Genomic DNA, 26278 nt, shown 5'->3' with positions numbered 1-26278 from the left:
TGGTACTATTAAACAAGATCAGTGCCAAAACTAATCTGTAAGGAATGCCACTCACAGCCTGCCAGTTGGATACCTCTCCTTTCAGTACTACCCCTTGCCTTCTCCCTTTCAGCCAGTTGTTTACCCATCCTAAAATCTCTTTATCAGTCAGCAATCAGCTTCTTTTCTTCTGCTAATTGTGTGCCTGCTTCCCCTGGGAATCTCTCTCCCCCACTTTTCTCTCCTGTTTTTCACTATGCTGTGCCTGGCTCCCTGTGATCAGAGACCCCAGGAAGACTTGTCTAACTTTACACTAGATCCACAGTTGCTCCAATAAAAGATCTCCCCCAGAAAAGAAATCCTTGCCTCTTATTAACCCCCACAACCTTTGCTAGCCAGCAAGGCTAGAGAGGCTGGGCTGAAACTTTCTTTCGCTAACTCCCAGCCTTTGTGTTGGCCTCACCCCAAATCACCAGCACTTCCTTCCCACCCCTTCCCAGAGACAGGGGCTGGGCAGGGCAGAGAGCCTGGGCACTCCAGCTTGCCAGGACACTTGGGGAAAGGCAGCAGCCTTCTGGCCAGGGCAGATGCAAGCAGGGGAAGAGGGCAGGAGTTGGGCACCTAGGAGATTGGGGGAAGGTGGCACCTGTGCTGGCATCCCCCTGTTCATCCAGCACCTCGGGGTTGCTCCCAGCATGCCAAGCCCCATCTCTAACCCTCCAGTTCAACTCCGCCCCATTGGAGGCGGGGAAGCCCTTTGGAATAAGCCCAGGATGCATGTAAGCAAGGGCAAGGCAGGGGCTCCATAAAGCAGCAGCGGGAGCATAGCACAAGGCAGCCAGGATGCAGCAGCAGCAGGGGGAGGAGGCGGGCGGCTGCCAGCTGAGTGGTGTGGTGAGCGAGCTGGGGCCCCCAGCATTGCTCACACTGGAAGACCTGGAGAGGCTGGATGAGGAGGATGACAGCCCCAGCACCGCCGATGGCCCGGAGGATGACATGGAGCAGGACCGGCTGCTCCACTACTGGCAGAGCGTGGGCAGAGGGCACCGTGTGGATGTGCCCCGCGGTAAGAGCCGGGGCACGGGGTAGCGGCTTGGGGCTGAGCCAGGCCGGTGACCGGGGCAGGGGGAGGCTGCCATTAGCCTCGGGTCAGATCTGAGCCATCCAGGGCCCCTGGGAGAGCTGCAGCCAGAGGTCTGAGCCCAGCAGTGCCCCCATGGGGAGGAGACTCTGGCATGGGGGTGCTGAGCACCAGGGGCCAGTGCCAGAAACGGGGGCTGTCCCTAAGATGGATGGATGCTGTTAAGAGTCTCAGCAACTGAGCCCGTCCCTAGAAGTCTCTTTAAAAGGTGCCCCCTCCGGAGAGGCTTAATCCTCATAAAGAACCGCTCCGTGCAAAGAACAGCAGAGGCGGGCACAAAACCAAGGAAGACCGAGTTCAGCGAACCAGAAAAGGCCAAACTGTTGACTCTGCCCAAATGCAGCAAATCTGACAGGTTTATTTTAATGTTCTCCACTTGCTTTTCACTTGATTCAAGAATGTAAGAGCTGCCATTTACAGGTCAGATCATAGGTATGTCTTGCCCAGTCTCCTGTGCAATGCAGAGGCGGAGGGCAGCTGGATGCTGAAAAGGAACTGGGTCTGAGCAGGGATTTTTCCTCCACCGTTCCTCTCTCCCTCGCAGCCTTTACCGTTTACAATTCTGATTCAGAGGCCGTGCCCCTCACTCACCTGCTCACTAGCTACCAATGCCCCTTTCCTCCAAGAATGTGTCCAACCCTTTTTGAATTCAGCTAAACTGCCAGCTTCCACCTCATCTTGTGGCAATGAGCTCCACATCTGAATCCTACCCTGGGTGAAAAAGGACCGCCTTTTGTTAGTTTTAAACTTGCTGCCAACTAGCTTCATTTTGTGACCCTGCGTTCTTGTGTTGCGAGAGAGAGTAAACAATAAACCCCTCTCGACTTTCTTCACCGTTTAGTATTTTTTAAACACCTTTCATGTCCCCCCCATAGCCAATGTCCTAAAATACTGGGATTTGAATGTGCAATTTTTACTAAGAGTGACCCAGTGTTTGGAATAAAATACAGAAGGGATGTTTTTGCCACAAAGGTTAGAAATTATACTTTTCACAATAAGGCTTAGTTAACATAAAAGGGACCAATGATAGTTCCCAACTGAATTCTTAACCACAGATTTGTACTGAAGTTTTGGAAGAATGATTCTTGCAGACTCCCTTGATTTTTCATGCACTGCTTCCCAAAGCACTTAGCACATATACAGCTATTTTTTCAAAGTGTCTCCAAATTAGCTGGTGTATAATTTGCTGTTTGGTATCTTTCCCATTCTAGGGAAGAGAGGGAAAGCAACTGGCCTTAGTTAAAGGATGAATCAGGAGTACAATCCATGTGTGCAGATAAATACTGTTTCTTTACATGCTTTAGTTGAAGTCAAGCAGAGGGTAGGCTGGAGAAGTTTCTAATAGAAGCTGTATTTTGAAGTGCATAAGGTTTCAGGAATACTGCAGTTTTCCCCTTTTTCTATTCAGTTCTTCTTTCCAAGTTCAAAGGAAGTGACTGATTCTTGTCCATTGTCAGCTGTCATGATGCCAGATTTAATGCCCCTTAAATGCTCATAACTCGGAGGTAGAGAAAATGCAGGGCTCTGTTGCTCTACGAAGCCCAATACAGTTAAAACAGGAGCTCCTCAGATTCCAAACTGCAATAAATCTTTACAGAAAAAGCTGGAAAGCTTACATTGGCTCAGTAGTCTATAGACCTGGGAGTAAAGCTGCTGCATCGTTTACCTCTGGGGATAAATGAACATTTCATTCCAGAAAGACTGCTTTCTGAAGTAGAGTACCAGTTCGACATGATCATCACACCTTTTCCCCACCTCCAAGCACCTACGTGGCTTTGGAGCCCATTAATAGCCACGTGTGTATTTACATGGACCTCAATATGCTTAAATTAATAATGAATGAAAAAGATTTCCATAGAAAACATGATCTCCAAATTAATTGGTCCAGGAGTAAGCTTCTTGGTAGATGCAATCAACAGATCCTGATAAATTCTGCTCCTCTGGACAATGCAAGGCAGCAACCCATTACTCCGAAAATACTACTTTTGTTGCCTATTACTTGACACTGCATGTACACCATCAATCTGAAGGCAACAAAGATTTTGTGATGCTGCATAGGAGTGAATATGCTTTTATACCAGACCACAAGCAACATTTAAGATCTAAGGAGGTTGCCCTTAAATGACAGAAATTGTTTGTGCATTTGGAATTTAAGAAACACTTGACCATCCAGATTCTCCAGAGACTCAAAATGAAAAATGCACCACAGAAGGTAGAATATTATTAAAACTGTAGAAGAAGGACAGGTAGAATAAGCCAAAGAAGGACCTGGCAGCATTTCTAAAGCAATGGGAGACAAGTAATGTTCAGAGGGATACCATTTATTAGAATAAAGTTACTTCTTCATTATGTGGCAGATTCTTTACTATTGTCAAGAGTAGCTGGATCCCAAGTCAGCCCAGTCTGTACCCAGTGAGCTATGCCAAAAGCTGAACAAATACAAAGATGAAGGAAATACATTGATTAGAACTACAGGAAGAGAAGTCTTAAGTCTTTCTTTCCTCTGAAACAATTCCTTTGCTAGCAGTTATTTAGAGGAGCAGGAAACTTTACACAGTATACATCTGAGATGGAAGTCAGAATGAAGCAACAGAGGAAAAGCTTCAAGGACACCCTCAATGCAAACATTAAGCTTTAAAAAGTCCCAAAACCAAACTTATCAAGATCACCTATGAAGCATCCAGTTGCTAAATTTAAGAAAAAATAGCTAAGGTACTTATACAATTACAATATAAAAAGCAGCATGCTCATCCTAAGATGCAGCATCCAAGGTCTAAACTGTTTAAGGTTCCTATTCGTGCATCTTACCTAGGTCTGCATCTGCCACGGACATCCTCCTGCCCCTTCCCTAACAAAGCTCACGTGAGTTTTGATTAGATGCATGACACTAAAAATCTCATCAATGTACATGCTAGTAACACCAACAATGCTAAACCAAGTGCTGTCAGATGCATCAGCTCACTACACTCGTTGACTGAAGTCCCTCTAAAGGCTTGCTTCTTCTATGATACCAATATGTAGTGCCAGCCAATTAAATTTAAAACATTTAATTAACAGAACTGTCAAGGTATACAAATGCCAATTAAGAGTTATCATCTGTTTTGCTGCAACCCAACCTATTTTCTTCCCAAAGTTACTTCTTTTGTTAGGTCAGGTGTGAACTTGGGTCACCAGCTTTCCAGGACAAAGGCCAGGTAAATCATACTGTTAGATATATTGTACAATAGTTGTCATAGAATAATGCATCCAACACAAATGTAAATATTTAAAAGCAAGGCTGTTGATTTTAGCAACATCCATGTAAATTCAGTTCCCTAACTTGAGTGGCTTAGCTTACTTTCTAAAAATTTTATTTTAGCTCCTGGCTCGAACAAAGCTCCTACTATATAAGCCTGTGGTAATCCCAACTCTTCTCTGCAGCTGTGAATCTTGGATGACCTAGGGACCACCTAAAATCCTGGAAGGCCATTGCCAGTGTTATCTCCAAAAGATCCTTGGCATAAAAGTGAGAGGATCATTCATCACACAAATGCCAATGTCCTTACTGACACCAACACCACCAGTATGGAAGCGCTGATTATTCAACATCAGCTGTGGTGGACAGGGCACTGTGTGCACATCCGATGTACATTTACCAAAGGGACTGCTATACTCCCTACTCAGTCAAGGACAAAAGGACACGCAGAGGCCAGAGGAAATGCTTCAAGGACACCCTCACTGCGAACATTAAGTGTGGCATTGACACCACAAATTGGGAAAAACTAGCCTGAGACAGGGCTACATGGTGACACCTTGTGAGAGAAGGCACATCTTATTTTGAGGAAAACTGTCTTGCCCTGGAGGCAGAAAAGTGATAGAAATGAAAGGAAGGAAAGAAAACAAGACAGAGTAGTCCAGCCCTCCCTTTAACCACCACCCGTGGCATTTACCAGAGGGTCTGCAGCTCTAGGATCAACCTTCGTAGCCATCAATGGACTCATTTACAACCCTTTGCTTCACCTGTGGGAGTGATCAACCTTGACCATGAGGGATTGCTGCCACTGCCAATGAAACATGATACATTTCACTGAAAAACAAGGAATTGTTTGGGGTTGTTTTGTTTTTTTTAACCACTCACTCTTTCACTTAAAATTTGAAGGAAGTGAAAAAACAGGGCTTACAAAGAATGTCTTCTTCAACCTTTTTCTAGAGACCAATTCCAATATATCAAAAGCCTTATCCTAATTAAGTTTCCTTCCTACATTCACAAGACAGTCAATTGAGGGTACTGTAATTATTCAGTATGACATAACATGTATAGCAACAATTTAGCTTTGAAATACATCTGCTTTAATATTAAGCCTTACTGCCAACTAACACGTTGTAAATCAGCCTCAGATGGCAAAGTACAATTTAATATTTGAATTAACAAAACTTGAGGTTCAAAACAAAGGTGAATCTTAGCAAATTAATATTAAACATTTTCAGTAACAGAGTTCCCATCAGTGAAGATGACAAATGCAACTCGCACATGAAAAAGCACATCTTAAGGCATGCATTAACTTCACTGAATAGCATGCAAGGGAACTACTGAAAAGACTGAGAACAGCTATTTTTACAAAAGGAATTTAAAATTGTGGTCTGCAACATAACTAACTCTTACTGATAAGAATCCACATACTGAAAATCAAACGGTCACTTTCTTTCCAGTAACTGTGGCTCTTAAGGATGTGTCGTCCAGTTCCCGTTCCTGCCATGCACGTGCCTCCCCTCACTGCATAGTTCTTTTGAACAGCAGTGTCCGATCAGGCCACACCACCACAAATTCCTCTGTGCCCCAGTAACAGAAGACAAAGAATGGGGCAGCCACAGCCTACACTCAGGTCCTTCAATAGGAAATCTCTAGCAGTACAACTCCAGGAAGCTAGAACTGAAGGAAAGACCGATTCAGAGGGGACACGTTAAAAAATACCTGTTCTCCCTTCAAGGGTTTCTTCAAATGTGTTGTACCTTTGAGGTAAGGACAATTGAACAATTCACCAGGAGCAGAAGGCGGTGGGACTATATCGCGTGTCACCTGCTCCACAGCTGCCCACGTACATGATCTTACCCATAGCAAACAACAGCTAAAGCGCAGTAGCTTAGCAGGGCTATAAGTATAAAATTAACCACAGGGCAAAAGCGTGTGGCAGGACTAGCTATCATGAGGCAGATGACATATGGTGACCCCTTCCCTCTTTTATCCTGTGGATAAATTGCAGTTCATTCCTTCACAGTCTAACCAGCAGTTGGCTAGGTGCTAGGAAGCATGTGAGCAAAAGCCTACTAGGCATGGCCACACAACCAAAATTACCAGTGTGGACTGAGTTCTGAGGAAAAGGATGGAAAGAAGCAGAGGAAGGACCCTGGACTTGAGAAAAGCAGACTTCAACTCACTAAGGGAACTCATGAGCAGGATACCTTGGGAGGCCCATCTAAGGGAAAAACAAGTCCAGGAGAATTGGTTGTATTTTAAGGAAACCTTACTGAAAATGCAGGAACAAGCCATCTCGACCAACAGGAAGACTAGCAAGTATGGCAGACCAGCCTGGCTTAGCAGAAGACTCTTCAGTGAGCTAACACAGAAAAATAAAGTTTACAAGTGTAAACTTGGACAAACAACTAGGGAGGAGTATAAGAATATTGCTTGGACATGCAGGGATGAAAACAGGAAGGCCAAAGTGCAACTGGAGTTGCAGCTAGCAAGGGACGTGAAGGGTAACGAGAAGGGTTTCTACACGTATGTCAGCAACAAGAAGATTAGTAAAGAACCCATATTTTCCCTGAACAATGGGGGAAGCAACCTATAGTGACAGTGGATGCAACAAGGCTCAAGTGCTCAATGTCTTTTTTAGATTCATAGGTGCTAGGGTCAGAAGGGACCTCAATGGATCATCAAGTCCAATCCCCCGCCAGTGGCAGGAAAAAGAGCTGAGGTCAAGTGACCCCAGCCAGGTGCTTGTCTGGTATCTTCCTGAAGAACCCCAAGGTAGGGGGACAGCACCACCTCCCTTGGAAGCCCATTCCAGATTCTGGCAACCCTCACCATAAAGTTTTCTGATGTCCAACCTAAATCTACTCTCCATCAGCTTGTGGCTGTTGTTTCTGGTTATTCCAAAGGGTGCTCTGGTAAACAGAGCATCTCCTATTCCCTGCTGCACCCCCCCCCCCCCCCCCCCAGTTAATTTGTATACTGCCACAAAATCACCCTTCAGCCTTCTCTTGCAGAGGCTGAAAAGGTCCAGGATCCTCAGCCTTTCCTCGTAGGAGCTCCCCTGCAAGCCTCTAAGCGTATGAGTGGCCCTCCTCTGGACCCTCTCAAGGTTGTCCACATCCTTCTTGAATTGTGGCACCCAAAATTGGACACAGTACTCCAGCTGCAGCATGACCAGTGCCGCACAGAGGGGAGCATTGTGATGCACCTACTAATGCATGACAAAGTGTGATCAGCTCTGCTAATTACTTTATCACATTGACGACTCGTATTCATCTTGGAGTCAACGACTCCAAGATCCTTCTGATGCTGTTCTGCTGAGAAGGTCATCCCCCAGCCTGTAAGCGTGCTGGTGATTCCCTCTCCCTAGGTGCAGCACCTTGTACTTGTCCTTGTTGAACTGCATCCTATTATTCTCTGCCCACTTCTCTAAACTGTCCAGTTTCTTCCCATCAGTGTGTTTGCTTCGCCCCATAGTTTGGTGTCATCTGCAAATTTGGACAGAGTACTTTCCACACCCTCATCCAGGTCACTGATGAAGATGTTGAACAGCACCGGCCCAAGGACTGAGCGTTGCGGGACCCCACTGCCCACATCTTTCGAGGTCAATACCTGCTCATCCACCACCACTCTCCGGTGCCACCTACATGACTGTGTAATAGTCTATGGCACAGCCATTCAATTTATTTATGAGAATAGGGTGGGATACTGTGTTGAAGCCCTTCTTAAAGTCCAAGTAAATGGCATCTACCTTGACTCCTGCATCTAAGCATTTAGTGACCTGGTCATAGAAAGAAATGAGGTTAGTACAGGCAAGATCTACCTGCTATGAACCCGTGCTGGTTGCCCTTCAGCATTATATTACCCCCTGGACTCCTATAAATGTGATCCTTGATAATTTTTTCAAGGGTTTTTCCAAGGATAGAGGTGAGACTAACCAGTCTGTAGTTACCTGGATCCTCCTTCTTCCCCTTCTTGAAAATAGGGACCACATTGGCCCTTTGCCAGTCCTCTGGGACCTCACCTGAGCACCACGAGTGCTCAAACAGCCATGCCAGTGGCTCTGCTATGACACTAACTCATTCTTTCAACACCTGTGGATGGAGCTCATCTGGTCCCACTGATTTAAACACATCCAGCTCCCCCAAATGTCTCTTTAGTAGGCTGACAAGGTTCCTTGGGTGAATTTGATATCTTTTATTAGACCAACCCAAATAGTTGGAAAATATTTATTAAGCAAGCTTTCAGGTTCAAAAATCCTTCGTCAGGCTAAGGAAGTTTCAGCAGTTGGTGTGTGCTCTTCCTGGATGGAATGAAAAGCAGGCTGGCATTTCTCCTGTTTCTGTCAGTAATGCATTTGGGAGATTTGTCTAGATCAGAGCTCAAGAACACAGAGGCAAAAAACTCATTGAAGAGCTCTGCTTTGCCCCTCCTATCTCTCACCAACTCCCCTTGTCTATCCTGTAGGAGTCTTATGCTGCCCTTCGCCTTCTTTTTGGTTCCTATATAGCTGAAGAAGGACTTTTTGTTGTCCTTAATTTTTGTCACCAGCCTAGTTCTAATGCTGCTCTGGCCTTCCTGACTGATTCCCTGCAAGTGTGTGCCAAGGAGGTGTACTCCTCCTTGACAGCTACCCCCTGCTTCCACAGCCTGTATGCCTCTTTTTTGCCCTTAGGCTTTCCTGGATTTCCATGTTTAGCCAAGAGGGCTTCTTGGCCCCTTTTCCCCCTTCTCTTCATAGTGGGATTGCCTCCTTCTGTGCGCGAAGGCTAGCTTCCTTGAGGAACGACCACCCTTCCTGGACCCCCATTTTGTCAGTACTCTTGAGCTTTAATGCCCCACTAACTAATCTCCTGATCACACTGAAGTTAGCCTTTCTGAAGTCTAGCACTTCTGCCCTGGTTACTTTTCTCACCCTTCACCAGATACTAAATTAAATCAATTGATGATCTCTATCCCCTAGGTTGCCTTGTACCCGCAATCCCCCCACCAGGTCATCCCCCGTAGCCAGCACCAAGTCCAGCAAGGCGTCCCCCTAGTGGGATCGTAATCCTCCTGCGCTAGATGGAGATCCTGTATAGCAATCATATTGATTTGCAAGGACTTCTTCAAGATGATTTTGCTGGACTTTCGAAAGCCTCTTGGTTAGACTTTTTGAAGGGTTCTTGGCTGGAGTCTTGTCTGCTTTTTTAAAGAAAGTGATCAAGGCAGTTGGGACAGATGTTCTCCAGGGAGATGATCCGATGCGACGCCACGCCAGCGAACAAGCGTTGTAAAGTCAAAACTGATGTCATAAAGTTGAAACAGGGTGTCAATTTATAAACGTGCTAAGTGTGAAACGCTGTAAGTCGAGGACTGCCTGTACATGCATTCCTGGAAAACAGCAGGTAACTCAAATTCGCATAAAGGAAACCACTTTACAATGTAACAAATAGGGATACGTTCCAAGACCTCAACTTTACTGGCTCCCAGACCCATTTCTACCACTTTTACAAGACAATTTTGGTACTCACCAACAGCAGATGGTACACACAAGCATGACCAAGTGCAGAGGACCCCTCACCAGCTTTTGCACAGTTCAAAATCTCCACTTTTGTCCCCAGTGTTAGTGAAATTTTCTTGCGCTTCATTGATGAAGTGGGGAGAGGGGTAGAAGATAAGCTAGCAGGATGCTTAGAAGCCATAATGGGGATGGCAACTACAGAAACACGTGTCGCAGACAATGAGCGAGGAGCACAGATCCACATGGGAAACTATATTTGGGTGCATGTCACTCCCACAATGCACCACACAAAGCAGCTGACTGCAGGCTTCCACCACACCAATTGCATAAGGGTGAACTTACCTCACATATAATGAATTTTTGGTATAAAAAGGTCATCGCATAAGAGCGAATTTGCACATACAGAACCTGCGTAAAGGTAGAGAAATCTGTATTTTGAAAAGTTGGATGTGTACAAGTTCACAGGGCCAGATGCGATGCACCCAAGGGTGCTGAGGGACTTGGCTGATACAACTGCAGAGCTGCTGGGCATCATCTTTGAAAAAAACAAAACAAAACTTGTGGTGACTGGTAGAAGTCCTGGATGATTGGAAAAGGGCAAATATAGCGCCCATTAAGAAAGGAAAGAAGGAGGATCCAAGGAACTACAGGCCAATCAGCCTCACCTCAGTCCCTAGAAAGATGATGAAGCAGATAGATCCCCAGCGAATCCATCTCAAAACACTTGGAGGAAAAAGTGGTGATTAGGAGCAGTCAGCATAGATTCACCAAGGGCAAGTCATGCCTGACCAACCCGACTGCCTTCTAGGATAAGATGACTGGGTCTATGCAAGGAGACTAGTGATTGTGGTACAGCTTGATTTTAGCCAGACTTTTGATACAGCCTCCCACAGCATTCTCCCAAGCTAAGGAAGTATGGGCTGGATGAATTGACTGTAAGGTCAAGGATAGAAAACTGGCTGGATTGTCAGGCTCAGATGGTAGCAGTCAATGGCTAGATGCCTAGTTGGCAGTCAGTATCAAGTGGGAGTGCCCCAGGGGTTGGTCCAGGGGCTGGTTTTGTTCAATATCTGCATCAGTGACCTGGAAGATGAGATGGAGTGCACCCTCAGCAAGTCTAACGATAACACTAAGTTGGAAGGAGTCGCAGATATGCTGGAGAGTAGGGGTAGGATTAAGAGAGACCTAGACAAACTGTAGGACTGGGCCAAAAGAAATCTCATGAGTCTCAATAAGGACAAGTGCAAAGTCCTGCATGTAGGACAAAACAATCCCAAGCACCGGTGCAGGCTGGGCAGCAGCTCTGCAGAAAAGGAACCGGGGGTCACAATGGACAAGAATTTGAATGTGAGCCAACAGTGTGCCTTTGTTGCCAAGAAGGCTAACAACATTCTAGGCTGCACTGGTAGGACCATTGCCAGCAGATTGAGGGAAGTGATTATTCCCCTCTGTTCGGCACTGGTGAGGCCACATCTGGAGTCCTGTGTCCAGTTTTGGGCCCCCCACTACAGAAAGGATGTGGACAGATTGGAGAGTCCAGCATAGGGTAATGAAAATGGTTAGGGGGCTGGGACACATGACTTGTCAGGAGAGGCTGAGGGAGCTGGGCCTATTAGTCTGCAGAAAAGGGGGATTTAATAGCAGTCTTCAATTCCCTGAAGAGTTGTTTGAAAGAGGATAGAGCTGGACTGTTCTCAGTGGTGGCAGATGACAGGACAAGGAGCAATGGGCTCAGCTTGCAGCAAGGGAAGTTTAGGTTGAATGTTAGGAAAAAACTCTTTCATGAGGAGGGTAGTAAAGCGCTGGAACAGGTCACCCAGAGAGGTGGTAGAATCCCCATCTTGGAGGTTTTTAAGAGCCGGGTAGACAATGCCTTGGCTGGGATGATCTAGTTGGGGCTGGTCCTGCTTTGAGCAAGGGGTTGGACTAGATGTGACCTCCTGAGGTTCCTTCAACCCTCACTGCCTATGATTTTATGATCATCTCATTGCAGACATGGCAGAGCCAATCCAGCAACTTACCAGAAACAACCGCCCCCAAGAGAGGGAGCATGTCCCATTTACATTGATCCAGCACAAAGAAAAGGTAACACTCTTTTTTACTGGTACTTTAGTAGCTTATATATTTGAATATCTTAAGTGAGTACACAGACAGAAAAATTAAGCTGCTTATGTACTGCAAGACAAAAAAGTAACTGAAATCTTGAGGAAACCAGACTGCTCCCAACTGTCCCCAAAAAGATCAAAAAAGAGAGGAGAGCACACAAATGAGTGGTGTCAATATATGCAGAACGTACATTAGGTAAATCTAAAAACAAACTTTGCATGTGAACACCCTGCATCCATGGCCAAAAGTCTATTTAAGTTGCAAGAAAAATCTGGAAGCATATTTTCCACACTGCCTTTTTCAAACTGATTGAAAGTCACATTGGCTTTATACACCAAGGTCCAAGCACAGCGTTCTTTTCCCCGCACCCTGAATTCAGAATTATGAATAATCCCTTTCAAAAACAAGGGAAAGGAAAATATGCTCCAAACTCCTATTGTAATTTTAGCAGCCAGATCTTCTGACTCGTGGTTTTAGTGAGTCTTAGTGATGTGGTTTTTCAGCCTGGCATTTTGAAAACACAAGCCCTTCTCATGGGGGTTGGGCACTTTGATCCTCTTTCAATTAATATTTATGAGAGTCAGAGGGGTTCTCCCCTTTCCACAAAGGAAGGGTTAACAAATACTTGTGCCCGTCTGTCCATACCTGTCATATCTAGTATGAAAGGATACTCATAACCACTTGCACGAGCCAAGTGTAGAAGATACATTTAAGGAATTCAGGTTCTAATTTAAACACAGACAACCTCTTTAGATGCTTCAAGACCTTGTCATCTAGTGTTACACTGCAGCAAGTACAGCTCAGTGTCTTAAGCACCTTCATATAGAAAGCAGTTAAAAAAGCAACTTATTTTCCATAAACTTTTCCCCACAACTTCTGTACCAGCAGTGACAGCACCAAAGAGTAAAAACATTTGAGCAGCAGAACCAATAAAGATCTGGGTTCAAAACTGTCCTGTAAGAACTAAGAGAAATAGAGCCAGGCAGAAAGTCACTGTCCTATTTCAAGCTAGTGAACTCCAGATAGTGAACCATGTAATATTGAAGCTGATCTCAAAGAATAATGCATCTTCATTTGATATTCCAAATGCATATTTTGACAGCTTTTACAGTTTAAAGCAGGGGATGACACCCTGTCAGAATGGCAGACTGCCAATCCCCTCCACATCCTCCCAGCTCTGTGAGAACTGTTCTCACACAACCCTACTGCAGCCTTCACTAAAGCTTGCCACAAGTGCCACCAGTTCCCACTGCCCACAGCAATGGTGTACGCCGAACTCAGCAGCAGGGGTAAATGGAGGCTGCAATAGGGGAACAAGAGAACAGCCCTGGACAGAAAGCAGGGAGGGCTGGGGCACTGCAAAGGGGATTGGTGGCACACATCAGAGACATGCGTGGTGGCACACATCAGAGACATGCATGGTGGCACACATCAGGTGACACCCTATGCCACCAATCCCCAGCACCGTGGGCCAGATCCAATTCTTGGCTGGATCTAGTCCATGGGCTGTAAAAGAAAAAGGAAATGGCAATCTACACTATACATTGAGAAGGAGAACTACACATCATATTAAGGCTTGGAGCACAAAACAAGATGGATGATTATCTAAGAGAGTTAACGGATGAAGAAAAATGAAATGAGACAAAACTAAAAGAAAAGAGGCCTGCTGGGTATCCAACCAAAATACCTACTAACTGTCCACTGCACACAATTCATTACAGCCATTACAACAGGTTAACAAGGCCTGTGATGTCACTCATATGAGTTTGAAGATAATGCAACTGGTTTTGGGAAAAACTGAACTAGGGAAACTTGCAAAACATAAACGTTACAGTTGCAAAGTTAAGCAATTGGTTTGGAAACTCCAGAATTAAGGTTTCCCATTTAAACTTAATTCACCGCACCCATATATTATGATACAGTAACAAATAACATGACCACAAACTACCTTTCCGTGGGACTCTAGTCTCATTCTGTACACAAGCAGGGCAGTGTTTTTTTTAATGAGCATCTATTTAATAGTGAGGATACTATAAAGACCACTAGAACCTCAAAACATCCATTTAAAAAAATAAAAATCAGTTATGACCAAGACAGACTCAACAATAAAACTGTCACATTTTTGCACATCTCACAAGATACAGCTTAATGCAAGTCACTAGTTGTTCCTTTCATTGTTCTGCCCTTATACGGATTTGCTGTTTTCCGTGTAAGGTGAGCAAACCATTTGACTTAAAAGAAAACACCAATGCTCTCGGGTGATAAACTACCTTTCCTATAGCTTACTGTCAAACTAAAATATCAGTTCATTGTCTGACTTTGTTTGCAGCATGGAGAGTTGCTTTACGAAAAACGTCAGTATGGAAAAGCCAAATGGGCTTGTATTACAATGAAAGAAGAACAGTATGAACAGAGTATATGCCTGGGATTTATGAAGCTTATGAAATACATTTGTGAGCAGAACTCTTCAGGTAACTGTGGGTAGCTCTTCTGCATCAAAATAAGAACGCAGCCCTTCCCATGAATTTTAAGATGATCTATGCCAATCGCTTCTAAATACACAACTCTCCAGAGATCATTCAGTTCCCAGCTAGACCACCAATCCAGTCAAAATTAGACAAACAGATCAGGCCACCACCACCACAGTCAAGTGATTCTGCAACACCTTATCAATGACATGCTGTTTGAGGCTGGACTGTCTGTTTTTGTGCAATACCTGGCACTTAGAAATTTGCCAACACTAAAAAAAAATACTTTAAAAACAATTTTAAAAGGGTATCTGGTATTATTTCTATTTAATACAGAAATATCAAATAGATGTTTCTAATTAATAGAACAGAATTTAAAGAGTGTTTGAAGACGCAATTAAAAGTGCACGGCCTGAAAAAAATATTGGATTATCAAGTCTGACCATTAAATTTCACCTCTGTACTGATACCAATTACCTAGTTGCTTAAAATGCATCTTCCAGACAGGCCATCCAATCTCAAGCTGAACACTAATTTCCTATTTGAGTTTGTTCAGTTTCAGCTCTGAGACATCAGTTCCGGTTATGCCTCTCTCTCCATTAGATTAAAATGCTCTTCAGTACTCACTTTTCTAGGAAGTTACTCCTGTGCTGCAATCAAGTCCTTTCTCTCTCTTTTTCCCTAAAAAGCTAAGCAGGTTTAGCACCAAGCTTCTCCCACTGAGGCATCATCTCCAATCCTAAAATAATTTTTCTGGGCTCTTTCCCAAACCTTCTCCAAATTTCTAAAAAAAAAAAATCAGAACAGTCTACAGTATTACAGTACCCATCTCAGTGCTTCACACAGAAGTAGCATCTATTTCTCTCACTATTCCTGCATTCATACTTTCAAAGGCTGCATTACCCCTCTTTCTTCTCCCACAGCATGGTATTTGGAACACACGGCGAGCTGCTTGGTAACTCGAACCAGTAAATCCTTTCCCCTAAGCCACTACTTTCCAAGGGGCAGTCCCCATTCTGTAGGAATGACCCGCATTTCTTGTTCCTAGATGTACAAAATTTTGCATGTGGCTGGGTTAAAAACACAAAAACCCCAAGCATGTAAGATATGTGCAAACTTGCCAGATTAAACTTGGTAAGAGCCAAGTGTTCAGCATTGAGGGGAGGGCAGTTCTCAGAACACAGTGTTTGATATTGGCACTGCATTTCAAAGCACAGGATGATACCAATAACCTCCAACCATCCATACCATGCTGCCATTTTTAAAACCTACTGAATTCCATTCTGCTATAGGACCTTGCCTGTTGCATGATGCTTTGATTCATTAAAAAGTCAGTTTAGTTTATTTAGCACAGGTTAAAAATTCATGCATATAGAATACAAGAGTTCTACCTTCTCTTCTTCAACGTAACGGTCATGTATTTTTCTTCAGGTTTGTACCTTGGTTTAACTATACCCATTGTGACTATAGTGCATACAAATGAATATCGATCTGAGATCACACGTTCTGTGACAGTAGCATACTACTTGCCTGAACAATTGCAGGGGCAACCACCTCAGCCGTCGGATCCCGACATAGTCATTGAAGAGTGGCCTCCTACTATTGTATACAGTAGGTAAGAAACATTTTAATCTTGTTCAAATAAAAGCATAAGTGGCACAAGTTCCATTCTAGCCACATATTTCAATTCAAATACTAAAACCTAATAAGTGGACCTCAGGGCTCAATGTCTGTGTTAAGTATCTAAAACAGAAGTATTTAGGTATTTGGAAAATATCTGTTTCACATTCTACAGTTTGGGGCTAAGGTTACAAGGTACTTGATTTTTTTTTTTTTTTTTTAAGTAAATTAGTAGCAGTTATATTCCCCTCCTCAACCAGTTTCTCTCATATGGTAGTACAACGGGAGACATTGAGCTGACAAGTCTAAATATTAATTTAAGCAAAACTTTAGCAGCTACAACCTACAGAGCAGGAATGGTATCATCTAAAAATCACCAGAGCTGGGAAAGGGAGATAAGCTTCTGGAATTAGGGGGTCTCCAAGGAATACATCTATTATAGAGTAGACTTCAATTTAAACTTGATTGATACAGGAGCTTCCAAGGGGTCATCAATGAAATGACTATCATGAGAGAAATAAACTTGCTGGAAGAACTTCTGGAAAGTCCTGAGCTATGTCTGGAGGACACGTTCATCATTGCGGGATACACCAACCCAGCGGCAGTGGTGAGACGCAATGAAATATGGTTCCTTCAAAGACCATAGCTTCCCACTGCTGATGCCTACCCATTATCCAACTTCAGTTTTTATTTAAGCTTGCAAGTGAATCACATGAAAGAGTTAATGAAAACTGTGGATAATTATTCACATATTTATATGTCTATTTTTCTAAAATATGTCTCATTGCATCAAATTACCATGACAGGTATTTTAACTTACTTCTTCGGGTGGTAACAGTTAACACCTGAAACTTGCTGCCAATTTTGAAAGAATTTCTTATGCACAATTTCCTATTAAATATTTAACATTTTACAGTTATACACAATTTTTCAACACTTTTCAGAATTGATCCCCGTTGTTTTTCAGACGAGCTGAACTCAAACACATGACAGAATAGTTCACAAGTTAATATATTTTTAACAGCAAAACCTGCTGTTGAACATTTGCTATAATAGTTTTTGCATTATTGTATCTCTGGAGTATCCTAAATAGGAAGGGAAAATTAACTAGTGCAATTCTGACAACACTGATTAGTTTTGAGAATTCCACCATCAAGAACAGATTCTTCCTACTCATCTCAAAAAGGCATTTATCCAAAGTATTTTTCACCTTAGAAAGTGTGGGATGTGAGGACTGTCCCATTACTCATTCAAGCCTTGACAACAAATATTTTTCTTAACCCCATTATAACTATTCATTTGACTGAATATGCCATCAGCAGACAGAAGCATTGCTGCTAGTTAAATATTGCATTTTCTAAACATAAAGCAATATGAACTTCAGAACCAATTTAAGGGTGCACATTGATTAATTTAGAAGGCTGGTGTTAGAATAAGAATCCATTCCAACTACAAAATTAAAACCATAAATGTAGAATGACAAGAATTACTGTGTTAAGAATTACTAGCATAATTTATTGCCTCTTAAAAAAAAAAAAATCATTAGGTCAATTTTAATTATGCAGCTGAAAGGTGTTTTTCCCCCCTTACAGAAAATATGCAAGTTTACTGTTTAATACTACTACTATTAAAGTACTGTAAAAATGAACATCTTAATACATTCTGGAATATAATTATCATGAGAGAATTTTGAGCTTGGAAATATATTTTGTTTAGGAATTTCACTTCCTAGTACATCCAAAGAAATCTAGATTTTATGGGCTAAACTCGTAGCTTCACTGAATAAGAAATGTAGTAAAGTAGTATAAAATTGTTAAATTTAGTTATGAAAATTATTTATCTGGTACAAGACTTAGATCAACTCAAGCACGTATGTTGTGATTTTTGGTCATGACAATATATAGCATAAATTATTCAGAGTAAATGTATTATTTTCTTATTGCACTGCCTGAGTAAAAGTGATGTTATTTGTGATTAGATGTATAGACAGCCATTAGAAGTGTTCTCCTAAATCAGGTTAAAGACTCTCATCCCCTTGTATTCAGCACAATGCAGGTTTTTTCATTGTTTAATGAAAAACAAATTCTGATAAACTTGTAATAACCAAGTTCTTTCTCATGCATCCGATTTAAATTTGTAATAACTCCAAGTATTACTTTAAATGCCAAATGAAATATTTTACAGAAGCTGAAATATATTGTTCACAAGAGTAACATACACAGAAATATTCTGAACCCCAGTGACAGTTTTCTGACTGTACAATTGCAAACAGGTAATGTAGTCAAGCAGCTAACAGCATGAACAAAAAGAATTTTCAAAATATTTTTAGCCAGTGTTTCAGTACTTCTAATCAGCGAATAGGCCAATATTGAAGTGTGACCACCATCTGCATAATGAGTGTATTGCTTTCAAACTAGAGCTTTTTGACAGAGGAGGAGTGAAAAAATCTTTGCAATTAAAAGATATGGAAAAATCAATTCTCAAAGCCCATTCCACATCTCAAAGATATGGAAATTCAATTCAAAGCACATTCTGTTAAATTTAAACAAAATGGTTGCAGCTACCAAGCCAAGTGTTCTTTTTCTCCCAAATATGTAAATGTCATAATAGTCTTTAAAATCATGGTACTTTCCATGCCATAAAATATGCTAGATTTGCATTTTGAGACTTGAACTGTTTTAGCAAGCATGGTCAAGAGAGTAATCAAGGCACCCTCTTGTGGCTGCAGAGGATACCCAAGGGAGAGTGAAGACTATGCGTAGAAAGGGGAGGCGATGGGGAAATAGCCTGTCACAAATCTCACCATGTGCTAATTTTTTACTGGTTACTGCCTCATAGCTTTAAGAGCAATTCAGTATTACTTTGCATCCAGTTGTAGAAATTGTTGTTGCTTCCCACCTGTTTCCCACTTAAAATTAGTGATATACCGTTAATAATGACAAAAACAGTGGAAGTGTCTAATGTTATTTTGTGCAAAAATAAAGGATCTATGTATCAAGTTAGTATTTATTTTTACCTGTATTAAATTGCTTATACTCTTGTGAATTAATGAATCCTAAATTTGAAGATGCAGTGTATGATCATGGAAGACTGCTCATTTCTTAGACTACTTTTACAGTAAGGGATGCTTTGAACCACGTTTTCTCGTTTATGCACAAATTTACTAAGCAGTCTATATACAGCACATTGATGAAAGTTATGAAATGTTACCACGACAAATACATGCATCAACGTCCAAGGCAGCCTGAACCTCTGCCAAACCAGAAAATTCATTTTCCAACCCTGCTGCTTAGTTTCTCTCAACTGAATGTAGGCATTTTATTGTATTGCTCTTTTAGATGCAATACGTCAAACAGTTAAATAATTAATATTTAATTTGATATTTAAATAACTGATACAATACACCTAAAAGTAGCTCTAACTAGAAATCATTCACCTGATCAAATCTGAGTAGTTTGAATAATTCAGCCTTAAAAAAAAAAAATTGTTGTCCTGCCTACTATGCATTTTTCAAACTAATATTAGTGCCTAAAAAGTTTAATCTGGTTATTGTGATATTCAGGGCCCTGCTTATTGTACAAAAATATGTATATCTATGTAGGTATATTTATATCAGTTCCATAAGTACAGTGGGATTTTCCCAGCTTTGTTGAATGGCTGCTGTGTTGTTTTATGCTGCATTTCATTTTCACTGAAACTTGTGTCTTGTTTACTGTTACAGTTTTCAAAAATAAAGCTAAGATTTTATTGTGCATGGAGTGTATCTGAGTCCAACCTTTCAGTATTGGCACATAAATTCACTCTATTAAAGGGTCAGCACAAATAGGAGGCTGGAAAGACTACATATTTACACTGACGTAATCTACAAAGGTTTTGTACACCCATGTGAGAGAGAGATGCAAAAAAAGGACAGACCCAGCAATTCTGTGGGAGCTATCAGCAGTAAGTGCTATTATGACAGCCAGCCACCAGGTAGTGGATTAGCAAATCATCACCTGCTTATACTGAGCAAGCTGCTACCCTAGGCTAGAAGCAGACTGACCACACCAGGGGCTCTCTGGCTCAGGGACAGGACATCCCTCGATCCTTTTATTTTATTTTTTTTTTTGGAATGTGGAAGTAGCCTCCATTGAGAACCATTGTCAATGCTGCTTCTGAGCATCTCCATGCTTCTCAACCCAGTTCTGCTGCTTGCAAATAAAACTGCCCTGTGTGCCAGCTGCACAGCCACCCTGGAAGGGCTGTTGCATGTACACACATTCCTGCTCCATTTGGGCTACTATAAGCCTAAAGTGGGAACACTGCCTCATGCTGTATTACCCCTCCCAGTCCCAAGAACAGAGGCAAGCAGCTGGAACTGCCCCACATACCTCTTTTTTTCAGGAGGGGCATGGGAGTGACTGGACTAGGAGGGCCGCAGCAGCCCGGCCCCTGCCTGTTCGAGGCTGATCAAAGCTCTAATGCAGCAAGAGTGAATGCAGGGCAGTTCTACCTGGCTGCCACAGTGGCAGTATCTGTGTCACAGCACTCCTGACGGGGACTTGTGGCATCCCCAGTTGAGAACCACTGGGCCACACCTACCTTGATTTTACTTAGGGTAAATCCACACTGAATTTAGGTCACATCATCTGGCTATGAACGTGCCCTACTGCACACAGACAGTGCATTTTCCTATACTATTACACAACCTGCTATTCTTAAACCACAACATGAGTTTTTACTGGAAATACATGAGTGCCAAAGTTTGACTGCACCAAGCTGCAGAAATCAAGTAAGTCTGCTCTTTCCAATTTATACCATGTCTGGAGAAATCACAAGCATGACCAAAACTTCACTGACAAAGCAGATTCAACTGATATGTGAAACCTTTCCACTAATAGGTATGGCTAAGAAAGACTACTGGAACAGTCTAATTTTTAAGTTTTGTACTAATTACAATCAATTCAGCCTCAGCGTGGCATATGCTGGAAATTCATGAGCAACACACATAATGACTTGGCTGATTTTGGACGCAATGTTGTCATGACAAAAGCAGAAAGACGTGTGCTTCCATCTGGGGCTCTGCAGCTGGAAAAGGTCAGTTTCCTGGTGATGTGCGGATTACATCTGAACTATGCTTTTCTCAAGTACACTTATAATGGCTTCTGTGGGGCCATCCACCTACTAGAACCTCAACTCAGGAAAACTTGACTGCGTGACCAGGTGCTAGCACTTCTGCTCACCACTAACCTGGTGTGTATTTGGCATATTCCTTACTGGTGGAAAAGGTAACTTCTTAGATAAGAAGTATTTAAGAGAAATCTGGTCCACTTATAACACCCCTATGAAAAAGCTACATTTCTACAAACACGAAAAGAAGAGTTTGATTCAATATGCAGAATAAAGTGATAACTTTTGTGGAACCGTAGCAACATCACTGGTAGCAATCAGTGCAGTTGACATCATTAATGCCATGTACCAGCCAATTTTTAAGCTGCCAGTTTAGACCCCGAACCTAGTTTACGCAAAGATTTCTTATATGGAATAACATTCTTTATCTTATATTTTACCTTCTATCAAAGCTTTTAATTTTAAACATTATTCTATATCGCTGTGAAGTCAACCACAAAAGCAGCACAAAGCAAATCAGTATTAACAAAAGTGAAACTACCCATTCTGTTTTACTGCTTAAAACTGATTATAAGCTAAAAAGTCGGAAGTGTGAATAATGAGGCTTTATAAAAAAAATTTGTTAAAAGATTACCACCTTTATTATTTCTATAGTAACATTATCCATTTAATAGTGAAACTGCCAACTCACCCGGATGTAAGCGCTCTGAAATTCTGCTAGTTCTTCACCAAGCGGAACAACAATTTTTTCCATTTGTCGCACATGAGAGTAAGGACGAATATCTGGGGAATCTTCAGAACATATCTCTATTTGTGCAATCAAAAGGTTGGAAATAACTTGCTGCACAGCCTAGGAAGAAATCACAAGAATGGAGTCCCTTACATGATGTATTTTTCTTCAAGTCACTCCCATATTGAAAATCAAGGATATGTGAAATTTAGAATCCTAGACAGAACTGGGGAAACTATTTAAACTAGTAAAGACCTACAGATGGTACTTTTCCAACTGTCTCTATTTTAGCTGGGAAGCATGATCTCGATAGACCATCAGCCACTGAAAATAGTCAGAACATGCTTTTTATATTATACAAGTCAGTGGTTTTCAACATTTAAATAAATTTAAAATGGAAATGCAGATCCCATTGGAAATTTCAAATGGAAGTGTGGACACCTTTGAATTGTAAGTGTGGGTATTCACATACTTTTGATTGATCATAGTCATCTTTTGCAAACCACTTAAGACCAGGGCTAGAAGGGACTTCAGGAGGTCACATCCAGTCCAATCCCCTTGTCAAGGCGGGATTATCCTTGTATAAACCATCCTAAACACAAGTCTGTCCAACCTGCTCTTAAAAACCTCTAAAGATGGAGATTGCACCACCTTACTAGGTAGCCTGTTTAAGTGAGAAAGTTATTCCTAAACTCCAACCTCAATTCCCTTGCCACCACTTAAAACCATTGCTCCTTGTATTGGCCCCTGTGGACGCAGAGAATTCTCTCGAGATGTGGTGCCCAAAACCAGACCCAGTACTCCAGGTGAGGCCTCAACAGTGCCAAACAAAGTAGAAGGATCACTTTCCTTGATTTGACAAGAGCCACTCCCCTCTTCTCTCCCAACCCCAAAACAGGAGCACAGTGTTCACTATTCAGCTTATAGTCCACTTTAACCACCAGGTCCCCCCATTTTTTTTTTTTTTGCAGTACTGAAGCCTAGCCAGTCATTCTCCAGTTTCTATTTGTGAATGTGATTGTTCTGTCCTAAGTCCAGGCTGTCCTGTCCTTATCGAGTTTTTTTTCCAATTAATTTCAGACCATTTGTCCAGTTTATCAACATTATTCCAAATCCTAGCCTTACCCTCCAGTGTCTGCAATTCCACACAGGAAATTTGTAAAAACTAAGTGTGCATTCAAAACATTTTTCAAATGATTATACCAAATTATTAAAGACTTTGTACCAGCTGTCAAAGCACTCAGTTCTTCCAACTCCTCCAGCCAAGCAGACCAATATACACATAAAGCATAGACATGGAAATTGAGTAAGGTTGGGAATAGATACCTTGTTTCTCTGGAAATTAATTCAGGGAACCTGACGGTGTTTCTGTACAATACTGTTCCAAACCACTAAAAAGTTGCAGCCCTCACATGAACCTATTGTTGCAATGACAAAAGTTAGGCAAGCCCCGACATCTCTCTTGGCGTTTTCTCAGATTAAATATATGAGGAATTCCTCTGAATTATTCTAGCAAAGGATTCTAGGATTTCAATTATAAGCTTAGTATTATTAACATAATTGGGAAGTGCTTTTACAATCAAAAGAAGTAAGATGACTCAATCTGTATGTTAAACCACTTCAAGAAATCCTTGAAACTAATTTTTCCTGGCAAACAGCAGTGCTTTTTATTTCTTAAATTTTCTCCTTCCTGTTTGCCTGGGTTTTATAAAATGCAGCATGCTTTATCAGGGATATCAACATAGTAAGGCTGTGTACACGGAGTTGCTGAAATAACTACATGGGTCAGGTGTCAAGAGAAGCATGGTCTCTGATCTGCTTACACGTATCTGCACTAAAGGCTTCCATTTATACAACTTTAACAACAAAGCTATTCTTTTACCCGTTTACTCCATTGCACTCACTGGGAGAAGGGAATTTTACCATGACAATAGAAAGCACAGCATTGTTGGGATAGCTGCATCCTCAACTGAGGATGCTTCAGATTTACAGTAACATCCATGTCGTGCTTTTAATATAGACATAGCCTAAATGTTTTTAGTTGTGCAGTGCCAGACCTACTTGCCTTGTATTTTTCAAAAGATAAAATTTGTACTAAGCCAAGTTAAATAGTACTAGCTTAAGCAAAATACTTAAGGTGCATGTCCTTAAGCTAAATTATATAACTTAACAATAGGCCCAGGATGCTTTGTGACAAATGAACACTTCTTGGTGCCGGGTATGCAAGAATAACAACAAACTTGGTAACAAAGAATTATTCTGTCCATGCCTCACAAACATGTATCCTGTAAATCACAAAGCACAGTCCTGGGTTTCTTTGGAATATTTTAATAAAACTAGCAGAAGCTGAGTGCAACTGTGCTAATAGCTAAACACACCTGATAACAAAGAATTAAGAGTGACCTAGACAAATAGGAGGATTGGAGTAAAAGAAATCTCATGAGGTTCAATAAGAAGCGCAGAGTCCTGCACTTATGACAGAACAATCCCATGCATCACGACAGGCTGGGATGACTGGCTGGGCAGCAGCTCAGCAGAAAAGGACCTGGGAGTCACAGTGGACAATAAGCTGAATATGAGCTAACAGCATGCCCTCGCTGCCAAGGGCTGCATTGATAGAAGTGCTGCCACCAGATCGAGGGGAGTGATTCTGTTCTAGACTGATGAGGCCACATCTGGATTCCAGTTTTGAGCCTTGCACTACAGAAAGAATGTGGACAATCTGGACAGAGTCCAGCAGAGGGCAACAAAAATGGTTCAGGGGCTGGGGCACATGACTTGTGAGGAAAGGCTGAGGGAACTGGGCTTATTTAGTCTAGAGAAGTGAAGACTGAGGAGGGATTTTAATAGCAGCCTTCAACTACCTGCAGAGGGGTCCCCAAAGAGGATGGAGCTGGACTGTTCTTAGTGCTGGCGAATGACAGGACAAGGAGCAACAGTCTCAACTTGCAACAAGAGAAATTTAGATTAGATATTAAGAATAATTTTCTCACTACGAGGGTGGTAAAACACTGAAACAGGTTACCCAGAGAGGTTGTGGAAGCTCCATTCTTGGAGGTTTAAGACCAGTACAGACAAAGCTTTGGCTGCGATGATGCAGTTGGGGCTGGTCCTGCTTTGAGCAGGGGGCTTGATTTAGATGTGACCACCTGAGGTCCCCTCCAGTCTTTATTTTCTATTATTCTAATTATTCTTTTAGCACAAAGTATGGATTATTTCTAATTTCTTTCCAAGAGACAACATTAAAAACAGTTTCTATAGAAGCCTCTTTGTCAGTCCTCAGTCCACTAAACGAGTATTTGACTCACCTTTGTGTCACTCCCTGGTGTGGCACTAAGAGCTAAGACTCGAAATTGATTGGTATATTTTTTTAGTTCCTTTACAACCTAAGGAAAACAAGATGTACATTAATATCATTACATTTATTTCATTACAATAGTTCATATGTGGAAGTGTCAAATATAATGCAAGAATTCAACAACTTGTTCGCCACATAATTGTATATAACCTAGTAACAGCATCAAACAATTTAGACATCAAGACACTTTTACTTGCATTTAATACACTAGCTGCAAAATTCAGCATATGGATTTACACCATGCTAGCCAAAAAGCAAATCTGAAAGCCAGCATTTCCCAGCTGAGGGTTACAGAATTGAACTGGGGATACCACAGCAGACAGATAACAACAGGGCAAAAAAGAGAGACCAAGTGGAAGTGCTGCATAAATCCACATATCAGCCTCTCACTGCACAGCTTCATCTATGGCAGTTGGGAGAGTGGCACAATGTTCCTTAGAAACTAGTCAAACCCTTGCTCTGCACCTATATCAACTCCTAAAGCCAGTCAAAGGCTCAGTTCACAAATGCAGCTGCAAAGTCAGAGCCATCTGACAGTCCAAGCACCTCCTCTCCTATAGTTTCAGCTCAGCCACAGAAAGGGAGTACGGGTGGCCAGGCTCTCGAGCTGTCAACGTCAGCTCCTATACCCTAACCAGCATGTAAATTCCCCATCCCCCGTGTGCAGGAAGAGTGTGAACCAGTACAAGTGACATGAAAAAAATGACTAAGAATATCAAATAGAAGCTTAAAAAGATACAAAGAATAAGTGAACAAAGATAGGAGAGGGCAGGGGAAATGCTTACATGTGTTCAGAGGCTGGTAATCTTTCCAAAGCAAAACAGGAAAGGAATAGGGAAAAATAAAGTGAGAGAAGCAATAGTTGGTCAGTTCCATGGCAAAAGGATTTATCAAGTGAAGCCAAGAGCCACTGCTGTCACTTTGCCATTACTAAGATACCTCAGAACATTTTCAGTGAAACAGGAGAGCTTTCTACACAAAGGAGCAACAAAATGCAGATCAGGGTAGCATCTTAGGGCCCTGCTACAGGTT

General features: G+C 42.1%; 2 protein-coding genes across 5 annotated transcripts in view; one reads left to right on the top strand and one right to left on the bottom strand.

Annotated features, from left to right (window-relative positions):
• Nucleotides 1-26278, bottom strand: part of FANCM (FA complementation group M) — a 98531-nt gene that overhangs the window by 67979 nt on the left and 4274 nt on the right. For all 4 annotated transcript variants that reach the window (XM_059723420.1, XM_059723419.1, XM_014601312.3 and 1 more), the window contains exons 3-4: nucleotides 25197-25274; nucleotides 21850-22008 (exon numbers count right to left, since the gene is read on the bottom strand). In XM_059723420.1, coding sequence (XP_059579403.1) covers nucleotides 21850-22008; nucleotides 25197-25274 — 237 coding nt within the window. The remainder of the gene's footprint in view (nucleotides 1-21849; nucleotides 22009-25196; nucleotides 25275-26278) is intronic.
• On the top strand, nucleotides 553-19801 carry LOC106737475 (heme-binding protein 2). The gene is made up of 5 exons (XM_014601314.3): nucleotides 553-1045; nucleotides 11849-11940; nucleotides 14291-14432; nucleotides 15861-16044; nucleotides 16524-19801. Exons 1-5 carry the CDS (start codon nucleotides 823-825, stop codon nucleotides 16693-16695), a joined length of 813 nt encoding a protein of 270 aa, XP_014456800.1. The 5' UTR covers nucleotides 553-822; the 3' UTR covers nucleotides 16696-19801.

Source organism: Alligator mississippiensis, chromosome 2 (assembly GCF_030867095.1).
Source record: "Alligator mississippiensis isolate rAllMis1 chromosome 2, rAllMis1, whole genome shotgun sequence".
NCBI classification, from domain to species: Eukaryota; Metazoa; Chordata; order Crocodylia; family Alligatoridae; genus Alligator; species Alligator mississippiensis.
This window is presented reverse-complemented; position numbering and strand designations above follow the sequence as displayed.

Excerpts from the sequence above, each read along its gene's own strand:
- LOC106737475 (XM_014601314.3), top strand. The coding sequence starts at position 823 with ATGCAGCAGCAGCAGGGGGAGGAGGCGGGCGGCTGCCAGCTGAGTGGT. Across the intron at positions 1,046-11,848 it reads CCGTGTGGATGTGCCCCGCG|ACATGGCAGAGCCAATCCAG; the intron begins GTAAGAGCCGGG and ends ATCTCATTGCAG. Across the intron at positions 11,941-14,290 it reads TGATCCAGCACAAAGAAAAG|CATGGAGAGTTGCTTTACGA; the intron begins GTAACACTCTTT and ends CTTTGTTTGCAG.